Source organism: Pteronotus mesoamericanus, unplaced genomic scaffold, assembly GCF_021234165.1.
Source record: "Pteronotus mesoamericanus isolate MK-2021 breed Mesoamerican mustached bat unplaced genomic scaffold, CSHL_Meso_final contig_421, whole genome shotgun sequence".
NCBI classification, from domain to species: Eukaryota; Metazoa; Chordata; class Mammalia; order Chiroptera; family Mormoopidae; genus Pteronotus; species Pteronotus mesoamericanus.
In genome coordinates, this window is record NW_026555158.1 from 47881 (window position 1) to 56825 (window position 8945).

The window sequence follows — 8945 nt, forward strand, 5'->3', positions numbered from 1 at the left end:
CCTGTTACTCAGGTCCCAAACCTGAGGTTATCGTGTAATGATACCTTAGCGGACCCATTTACAAGGCCTGACTACCAAGCTCGGCCACCTGTGGCTACCTTCAGTGGCTTGGATGGTCTCAGTCTTCCTCCCCTAGCGTCACCATGGGTGCCTTCACACACAGCCAGAGGGACCATGGTATTACTCTGCTGAGAACCACAAGCTGGTTTCCCCTGCTCACGCAAATATGTCAGCCAACTGCAAACACTTTCCTACCTCAGGGCCTTTGCACATGCCATCGCTGTTCACCTGATGCCAGCTTTCCTGGGTATTTATCCACTCAGCTGTCCCCTTGCCCTCCTTTAGTGGCGTCACCCTTTCATCCACTCAGTAAGAACATTCCCTCCTAGGTGCCAGCCCTGTGTTACACCTGGGGACCCAGGCTTGAATGAGCTCCTACTCTTGGAAGTCAACATGGAGAGGGGGCAGGGGACACAACACACAGGAGCTAATAAGGTAGAGAGCCACAGTGAGGAAAAAAGTGCAGCAGGGGACAGGAGTGTGGGGGTAGCAGTTGCCATGTTAGCAGACATAGCCAAGAGGAGAGGCATGGAGGATTTGCTATTTGGGAAGTGTTGAAGGGGACCAGGGAGAGCCTCTTGCCGCTGAGCTGGAAAAGAGTCGTCTTGGCCTGGCACCTGCAAATTCAAATGCCTGGAGGTTGAACTTGGGTGTCACTGAGCAGTGTGGGCCTTCCCTGGAGAAGAAGTGGTGTCCTTATGGGGTATAGCAGGGATGGGATCAGGACCAAACTGATGGCAGGCTGGTGGCCTATGCATCTAGAAGGACAAAGCACGATTTTCGGAGAGGAAGAAGGGGAAGCAGCTTTGGGATTTGCCAGGCGTGAGGTTTCTGAAGAGTAGTTAGAGTGTTACCGGCACTGTGCAGGCCCTGGTAGCACTCTACAGAGGTTGCGTTCTATTATCTTTGCTCTTCCCAACGAGGCAGGGCACACGGTGAGCCCTAACAGTGTCGCCCTAACACGGAAAGGAAGGGAGGACATGTGCCTGAGATTCCTGGGATATGTACGTTGAGGACCCCAGACTAGGGAAAGATATGGAGGGGGGTCTGTGCACCCGAGGACCCCCAGCTGGGGGTAGTCGTGCATTCCACGGTGCCCTCCCCTCCCCTTCCCAGCCCTTTTGGAGCCTGGAAAGGGTCGACAATTCTTGCTGCAGGGGCTGGGGGCGGAGATAAGCCAACGCGGGAGAGGGCGGCTCCGTGTGGGGAGGGGGCGCCGGGGAGCTCAGGCTCCGCCTCCCCTCACCCCCCCACCCCGCTGCCGCCGGAAGGGAAGGGGAGGCGGTGGCCAGTGCGGACGGAGCCAGACGCGGCGGCGAGCGCGGCGGGGGCGGCCGGTCGGGACCCAGCGGCACCCCGCGGGTGGGAGCGGGCTCGTAGCCAACGCGGTCACGTGAGCGGCCCCTCCTCTCGCGCCTGCCTCCCCCGCGCACCGGGCTCTCCATTCATAAATTCTCCTGCTCCGCGGCCACCGGGCGCCGGAGCCAGCCGGGAGCGCCGCGCATCCCTCTGCTCGCTCCCAATGGGCCGCGCGCCCCGAGACTGAGGTAGGCGCGGCGGGCCCGGGGCTGCACTGGGGCGGGCAAGGGTCAGGCTGGGACCGCGAAGCCTAGGATCACGGCCGACTCCGGTGCCCGCCTTGGCTTGGGACCACTGTCCTTTCCCGGCGAGGCGCGAGGGGGTGGGGGAGCGGAGGATCCGGGGAGGGCGTGGGAGCCAACCCGCGGGGTTCTGCACCTCGCCTTCGGAGGCCCGAAGAAGGACTCCCCCCTCCACCGCGTCCTCTCGGGCCTCAGTTTACCCCTGAGAGATCCAGAGAAGACTATGGCGTTTCCGCCTCTTGGCTTAGCCCGAGGTTGAGATGTGCCTGCAGCCCCTCTCTTTGCCTGTCCTCGCTCGTCATCCCCGCCCCCGGGGCCGGATGTGAGCGCGGGGTTAGGCGCAGAGACTAGCGAGCTCGGGGAGCCGAGGTCCAGCGGGACCTCAGGGTCTAGCCCTTGGGGAACCTCCGCCCTCGCTCCGGTCCCCGCCCACCCCAACAGTCCACCTCTCTTCTCCGCCTCCTGCCATCTTTTCTGGTCCCCTGTCATGTCCATGCGCCTCTGCCCCCTCCCCCTCCAGCCTGAACTCATTTCCCAACCTACATATGCGCGCGCCCTACCCCCCAGGAGACAGGGGAGCCGCGTCCAGATCCTGACCCCGAGCGTTGAGGACACTTGGATTTCGCCAACACCCTCCCAATCTCAGTTTACCCCGCTGTCGCGTGGGGTCAAAACCCGAAAGAGTTGGGGACACCGGAGCCTGTGTACAGGTTTCCCTTTTCTCTGGGAAAGAACCGAGCGAGAGCCCAGCCTATTCACCGCTGCCGGTCATCCGGCCCCAGACTCTGTTCCCTGAGATTCCAGACTGCGCCCCCGTCCTTCCCGGCCGCGGGGGAGGGTCAGGTGCAATGTTTGGACAGTCCCTTTCCCGAGTGCCGGGCCCCTCCCCAGCCTCAGTTTCCCCCAGCGTAAGGCAGGTATGGAGGCCTGCCAGTCCGGGCTGGGAGAGCCTGCTGGCGGAAGCGCCCAGCCTGGGGCTGGGCACCGGTGCGTGGGGAGGCTCGCAGCAGCCATTTTGCCGCCCAGGGCCCCGCATGAGTCGCCCTGCAGGAGGCCTCTCTCTCCCGCCCCGCCCCTCCCTAGTACTCCCTGGCAACCCCCCCCACCCCAGCTCAGCCTGCTCGCTCAGTCGCCATGGGAACCAGATTCTTCAGGGCTGGGTACAGATGCTCCTTCTTTGGCCTTTTCACTCCCTCTAGCGATCAGTGGAAGGGGGCCTTTAACTCCCGAGTCATGATCCTGGAGACCCTGTGCTCCGCCACTCTGCTCCCCATGGTGGACTACGGGGTCCCCGCTAGCCTGGAGCCAGTCTCCTGGGGCGGCCCCTCCCTCTCCCTTAATGAGGCGGGCAGGGCCCTGTGGTCTCTTGGGGTGGTGGGCATGCAGGTGTAGCTGACACCCTCAGTTTCCCCATTTTCCTAGGGGTGCTTCCCCTTTCCTGGGCAGGGCTCCCAGCCTAGCGCCACCTTGCCCGTCCGGCCGCACCAGCTGGGGAGGCAGTTGATACACGCCTTTGTCTTAAAGATGGGGAGATGGAGGTCCCTGCTGGGCACTGATCTGAGGTGGGTGGGGGCGACCTCGGGTTCCCCCCACCTTTCTGTGAGTCACTGTCCTGTGTGGGCTTCTGCTTTGACTCCCTGGGATGAAGGAGGGGGTGGGTGCCAGGCAGCTGGAGCTGAGCAGGCCCTGCCCCCACAGGGCCCTCCTCACCTCAAAATGCAGCCCACTGCTACCATGGCCACAGCTGCCACCACCTCCACCACAGCCACCCTGACCATGACGTGGGAAAACACCACAAGCCACCCCACTGTGAGTGATGGGATTGGGGAGGGGGATTGGTGGGTTGGGACCACCAGAGTCCACAGCAGGACCTGACCCCTGCCACCCCACAGGCAGAGCCCGACCCCATCTTGGACAACTACATGATGCTAGTGGTGGTAATGTCACTCTTCGTTGGGGGGACCCTCGTGGTGCTGTCTGGTGTGTTGCTCCTGTGCAGGCGCTGCTGGGAAGTCCATCGGAACTTCAACAGGTGCATGGCTACCACCCTGCTGCCTTCAGGGGGGGCCCGGGAGAGGGAGCTGGACAGTGAGGAGCAGGCCCACCATGCCTGTGCAAGGCCAGCAATGTTAGGGGATGACAGGTGCATGGGGTGTCTCTTCATGTACCAGGTCCCAGCAGGTGGGCTCTAGTGAGCTCGGGGGCACTGCCAGTGGGCACAAGCCCTTCAGGGACACTGACCCACCTTGCTTTTCCTTTTGTCCTGCTCCAGAGCTACAGAGGAGTTAGAGAAGACCACCACTACCTACTTGGACAATGGCACCCACCCTGTCCAAGGTGAGGCTGTGCCCAAGCCCCGCCCATGCCCAGGCCCTACCCCCTGCCCACTCGTGGGTCTCCCTCCTGGGGCCTCCTGACCTTCTGTGTCTGTCTGTCTCCCCCACCAGACTGGGCGCAGCTCGATTCCGACTCATCTCTGTTTCCTTAAAGCCCACGCGTAGGTGCTCACAGGCGCATGCTGAGCGAGTGAGTGTGTGAGCGGATGAGCGAGTGCCCGCCCACCTCCCTGTCCGTCCTTGGCGGTCAGTCGGGCCCCCTCGCTCCCTCCCAGGCCAGTCCCGCTCACAGTCAGCCGGCACCAGGCTCGGCCCACCCTCTCTTGGCTCTCCTCACAGACCCCGAATTGAGGGGGGAGGACCTCGAGGGCCAGGATGCAGAGACCGAGCGCTTCCTGTCCACCAGCTCCACCGGCCGCCGTGTGTCCTTCAATGAGGCAGCCCTGTTTGAGCAGAGCCGGAAGACACAAGACAAGGGCCGAAGGTAAGGGATCACTGGGCGGTCAGCACCCTCGGGGCTGAAGCATAGTCTTGCTGTGGGGCTCGTTGGGCAGGCTAGGCCTCTGCTGAGTGGCCACTCACGTTCTGCTTTCCCCAGACCTGGCAGGGTAGAGAATGGGCTCATGGAGCAGTGGACTGTGGGCACGGGGGAATCTGGCTGAGCACAGGGGCCAGCCGGCTGCTCCGTGACTGGTGGGTATGCTGGGCACAGGTATACCCTGACAGAGGGGGATTTCCATCACCTGAAGAATGCCCGTCTCACCCACCTGCACCTGCCGCCCCTTAAGATTGTCACCATCCACGAGTGTGACTCCAGTGAGGCTAGTGCAACTGCCATGCCTCACCCCACAGCCCCTCCCAAGGCCAGCCTTGCCATATTCCAGGTGAGATGGAGGGTTTGGCAGCCAAACCTGGGCTTGGTGGGAGGAACCCCCACCCTCACCTGGCAGATGGCACCTTTCCCTCTCTCTGGACCAGGCCCCTCATCTCAGGATGGGAGGGGGCTGACTGGGATACATAGAGGGGGGCTGGGTCCAGCACGCCCCCTCACCCACCAGTGCTCTTTGACCTGTCACTGCTTCCTCCTCCACCCTGGCTCTGTCCCACAGCCCCCGGGGAAGGCCCTCACTGGCCGCTCCGTGGGCCCCAGCTCCGCCCTGCCAGGTGACCCCTACAACCCTGCCACGGGCCCTGCTGACTTCGAGATCAGCCCCTCCGCATCCAGCGACTCTGGGGAAGGCATCTCGGTGAGGGCTCCCATGTGTCCCTTCCCTGTCCCAGTCCAGAACAGGTCAGCCTGTGGCCTCCCGCCCTCTGCAGCTCTCCTTGACCCAGCCTGGTCCCTGAACAGGGCTCACAGCACACAAGTGGGCTCCTGTAAGCTGGGGAAGGTGCCCAAGGGCACGAGCCCTGTGGGGCGGGCAGCACACAGGACACATGCACAGCCATCTCACACACAAGTATGCTCACACATGCACAAAGTACTTCGGCAGCTGAGCAAGGTGTGATTAGGATCCACACAAAGTACCAGGATGAGTGCTCCTGGACATTTACCCTTGGACCTCCTCTGTCTGGGGCTGGGGAGGACAGAGTTGGCCAGCGCCTGGTTGAGCCCCTGGGAGCCTTTTGGGCAGTGCCTGGGGTGGGGGGAAGAGCTCCACGTTCCCCCTCTGCACTTGGCCTGGGCTGAGTAACAGGTGCGGGATAGTGAGGAAGGGACCTTCCTGCCTGAGAGCATTTCTCTTCCCTACTAGCTGGATGTGGGTGCCAGGAACACCAAGGCTGGTGGGCCTGGGGCTTCTGTGGGGCCCCAGGAGGCAGGCCCAGGCTCTGGGGCAGGCCCCGTCCTGCAGTTCTTCACCCGCCTGAGGCGCCATGCCAGCTTGGATGGGGCCAGCCCCTACTTCAAGGTCAAGAAATGGAAGCTGGAGCCCAGCCAGCGGGCATCAAGCCTGGACACAAGAGGTGAGCTGTAGCCCCAGGCAGGGAGTGAGGGCCATGAACCCTGCCCCAGGCAGCCAGAGTAGGAGGCTCAGAACCCAGGGTGGGGATCTCTGCTCCTGAGGGATCTCCAGCACCTGCCCCACGCTGGCCAGTGTGTGCCCTGTCCAAGGTCTCATAGCTGGTTGGGAAGGGGCCCAGGGCCATGCATCAAGCCTTTATGGGGACCCAGACAATAGTGCTTATAGCTTTGCACTCAGACTGTCTACAGTGGTGGTAGGCAGCATACAGCATAGGAATGAGTGTGGCTGTGTGCCAATAAAATTTATTTACAACAGGTGGGGGCCCATTTGGCCACCCCTGGATAAATGACAGCAGCCTTCAACACTGCAGACCCTGGGGCACGTGGGGTCATGGATATAGGGCTTCCTTATCCTCAGCCCAAGGCAGAACTGTGCAGGAGTGTGGGGAGGTGGGTACCGACAGCTGTAACCAGCCCTGCTCCAAGGAGCTTAGACCAGGCCAGGCCAGGCGTGTGCTTGCTGCCCTGTGGAGGAGGCAGGGAGAGAAGACAGACAGTATCAGAGGGGCATGGCTAGTGACAGTGCCAGCCCCTTGTTGGGGCCTGGCTCCAGCTAGCACCAGAGAGGGTAGGGTGAGTTCTGGCCTAGGTGCTCCTGGCCAGGGAGGGACGGCTTGTACTTCTGCCTTGTTGGGAGCCCTGATTGCAGCCTGTGATTCCTGAGGCTGACTAGTGAAATGCAGGTGCCGAAGCACCCAGAACCTATTTGCTAGGTGACTGTTCTCTCCACTCCTGAGGCCTTCCCACTGAAGCTTCTCCCAGGCCTCTGTGGTGAGAGGATCCTGGCCCCCATCCAGGCGGCCTGTTGGCATCCTGGCAGACATGGGGCTGGCAGGAGAGGACTTCACCTCTTCCCTCATCCCCCCAACTTGCCCCTCGCACTTCACACCTTCCTGCATCACATCTGCTTTAGCCCAGCTGTGCTTGCCACTGGGTGGCCAGTGAAAGTCCTTGCTCTAGCCAGACCTATCTTCCCAGGCTGCTCAGGGCACTGCTGCTGCCTTGGCACAACCTCACACCTGTACAGCAAGGTACATGCTCATCTGACCCAGGCTGGTGCCTACAGACCTGGGGGTGGGGTGCAGGGCTGGGAGGGGCCCAGGCAGGCTGATGTGCCTCCCTCCACACAGGCTCCCCCAAGCGGCACCACTTCCAGCGGCAGCGAGCAGCCAGCGAGAGCATGGAGCAGGAGGAGGGGGACACACCCCACATGGACTTCATTCAGTACATTGCCAGCACAGGCGCTGCCTTGACCTTCCCGCCCCCCTGCCCCTTTCTGGCCAGCCCCACCAGCCCGTCCCCCGCTCTCGGCAGGTATTTTTCAGTAGATAAAAGTGCTAGGGGTGGGCCTGTGGGCCCCTTCCCTACCCCATCACCCTGTAGCCGAGGGAGTGCTTTCCCGGTCCTGTCTGCAGGACAGAGAGGCAGTCAAATTCCTCCAGCACCACTGCCCCTCCTGGAGTCTGCCTCACTGGGGCCACGTCTCCAGCATGGACCGGAGGAGGGGAGCAGGGGGAGACTGGGTAAGGGCCAAGGGGAGGGTGGGGCCCCTGACGATGGCCCCAGGGTCACCAGGACTAAACGCTTACACAGGCAGGGCTGCTGGGGGTCCGTGCATGCTAGGGTAGTGCCACTTCCCAGTGGAGTCCTTGGCCTGAGGGCTCCTCCCAGCCCTGCACCCCACCTGCCCGGGCTCCTTCTCAAAAACTGTCCTGACCACATCTGTCAGCTGGACCCACCTCCCCAAGCCCAAGGGCAGCTATCCTGAAGCTCTGGGCCCGTGGCAGTGAGATGGGGGATCCAGGGAACAGAGCGGAGTTCTATATTTGGGCACTCCCTGGTCTAGGTAGTGACCCCTTGTGATTGTATATCATCCGCCCTAATTTTTATCAATCAAAAATGGTGGGAGGGTATTAAGTGGCATATCCAATCACCCATGGGTAGGGGCCCTCCACCTGCTTAGTCCCTCTGCACTGTCCCCACCTGCAGTCACTCTCTAGGTGAGGAGCAGAGCACCTACAGGGCTCACAGGTGTTTGGGTCACGTATAAGACATCCTAGTTGAAAAGCAGGCTCCAGGAGAGCTCAGGGTTTACCCAAAAAGCATCCCTTGCAAAGGGGAATTTTAAAAAAACTCACCTTGTGCAGAGCCTGGCCAAGGTGGAGAGTCCCCATCCTTGCCCACCGTCCCTGATCACGCAGGGTAGAGCTGGGGAGGGGATGGGGGGAGGGCCCTCTGACCAATGCGCCTGGCTTGCAGGCTAGAGGTGGAGGAGGAGGAGGCAGGCGCCGTGGGAGGAGTGAGCCCCGAACCCCCCACGGAGCGCAACGTAGGTGGTGCGGGGCCTGAGCAGCAGCAGGAGTCGGACAGTGAGCGAGACGCAGGGCTGGAGCAAGCCCAGACCATCTACCGCGACATCTGGAGCCTGCGCGCCTCGCTTGAGTTGCATGCAGCCACCGCCTCAGACCACAGCAGCAACGACCGCGACTCAGTGCGTAGCGGCGACAGCTCTGGCTCCGGGGGCACAGCTCCCACCTTCCCGCCGCCCTCGCCACCACCTGCGCTGCGGTCTTCGGATGGTGAGGTGGGAGGGCCGCGCAAGCTGCTGCAGATGGACAGTGGCTATGCCAGCATTGAGGGGCGCGGCGCTGGTGACGATGGGCCTCCCAGTGCGCCCCAGAAGCGCTCCTCCTTCACCAGTGCAGGCCATGCGGCTACCATGGGGGGCAGCTTTGAGGGGACCCCGCCTGAGGAGTCCACCTGGCCTCCCAGCCCACGTGCCTGGCCGCGTCGCACACCACGCCGGGACTACAGTGTGGATGAGAAGACTGATGCGCTCTTCCATGAGTTCCTGCGCCATGACCCGCACTTCGATGACGCCCCGCCCGCCACTGCGCGCCATCGAGCACGCGCACACCCACACAC

At 62.4% G+C, this 8945-nt stretch overlaps 1 protein-coding gene across 1 annotated transcript; it reads left to right on the top strand.

The window, feature by feature from the left end:
- Positions 1–3369: 3369 nt before the first annotated feature.
- On the top strand, positions 3370–7547 carry LOC129073758 (voltage-dependent calcium channel beta subunit-associated regulatory protein-like). The gene is given in 9 exon segments (XM_054577420.1): positions 3370–3470; positions 3554–3693; positions 3934–3998; positions 4337–4481; positions 4710–4881; positions 5107–5244; positions 5752–5962; positions 7151–7399; positions 7402–7547. Coding segments are annotated over 9 exon segments (1359 nt in total). The 5' UTR covers positions 3370–3377.
- The last annotated feature ends 1398 nt before the right edge of the window (positions 7548–8945 follow it).